At 36.2% G+C, this 1,299-nt stretch overlaps 1 protein-coding gene across 1 annotated transcript in view; it reads left to right on the top strand.

Moving 5' to 3' along the window:
• Smp_161930 (putative actin) overlaps positions 1–539 on the top strand; it is a gene marked incomplete at both ends in the record, with an annotated part of 1,546 nt that extends 1,007 nt beyond the window's left edge. Inside the window, one exon of the mRNA XM_018790177.1 lies at positions 1–539. This exon is cut by the window's left edge and continues 17 nt beyond it. Within this exon, the coding sequence (XP_018655546.1) occupies positions 1–539 (539 nt within the window).
• Between the last annotated feature and the right edge of the window lie 760 nt (positions 540–1,299).

The following is a 1,299-nucleotide window of genomic DNA, read 5'->3' as shown; positions in this document are numbered from 1 at the left end:
GGTTACAGTTTCACGACCCTTTTGAGCGAGAAATCGTGCGTGACATCAAGGAGAAACTGCGTTATGTGGCTCTTGACTTTGAACAGGAAATGGCCACTGCCGCATCCAGCTCATCTCTGGAGAAGAGTTATGAACTGCCTGATGGTCAGGTGATCACGATCGGTAACGAACGATTCCGTTGTCCTGAGGCGTTATTCCAACCAAGTTTCTTGGGTATGGAATCTGCTGGTGTTCATGAGACCACATTCAACTCAATCATGAAGTGTGATGTGGACATTCGTAAAGATCTGTACGCGAACACTGTGTTGTCAGGTGGTACGACAATGTTCCCAGGTATTGCTGATCGTATGCAGAAAGAGATCACAGCATTGGCACCGAGCACAATGAAGATCAAGATAGTTGCTCCACCTGAGCGTAAATATTCCGTTTGGATTGGTGGTTCTATTTTGGCGTCATTGTCTACATTCCAACAGATGTGGATTTCCAAACAAGAATATGATGAATCTGGTCCGGGTATTGTTCACCGTAAATGCTTCTAAAACTATTTACTGAAATTGCTTATCCAATTAATTATATTCTTGTCATGTCTATTACTCTTATTATTATTATTATTATGAGGATATTTCTGTACTGAATTATCTAGTCACCCATTTATCTTACTAGTCCTATACATGACATCAACAACAAACCAAGTTCATTTATTTATTATTATTATCAAGAATATGAATTAATAAATTTGCCCAACCTAATCTTACCTCCAACCTCTTTTTTTCTTTATTTCTCTCTGATAATTTACATCTTTATTTCATTTCTTTTCAAGCCTGAAATAAGAAACAAGAATAGGTGTTTTTGTTAAAAGAAAGATAATCTTAGCTATTAACAATAAATGCATATATTTACCAAAATTGTATCATTATAACCATTACTTTTTGCCTAGGTCTTTCCATAAGATATTAATGTTTCACTTCATGGTAGTAGTAGTGGTAGTAATAATATTAATCGCAGACTGAATCTAACCAAGTTTTCGTAATCATTAATACCAATGTGGATAATGAGTTAATGTATGAGGATGGTGATTATTAATTTTCATAACTTTTGTGAATTTTGACCAGCCTTTTAGATGTAGATTTACTGAAGGGTTGCTACTATATGTATATATGCGAGCGCCATGAATCGTTACATAGAACGAGATTACGCAGGAAAGGTAAACGATAACCACGTTGATGGACGAATTCGGTATCTTCCTCATCACCCTGTCTTCCATCCCAAGAAGCTTAACAAGTTAAGAATAGTGTTTGA

This window comes from Schistosoma mansoni, chromosome W, assembly GCF_000237925.1.
Source record: "Schistosoma mansoni strain Puerto Rico chromosome W, complete genome".
In the NCBI taxonomy this organism is placed as follows: domain Eukaryota; kingdom Metazoa; phylum Platyhelminthes; class Trematoda; order Strigeidida; family Schistosomatidae; genus Schistosoma; species Schistosoma mansoni.
This window is presented reverse-complemented; position numbering and strand designations above follow the sequence as displayed.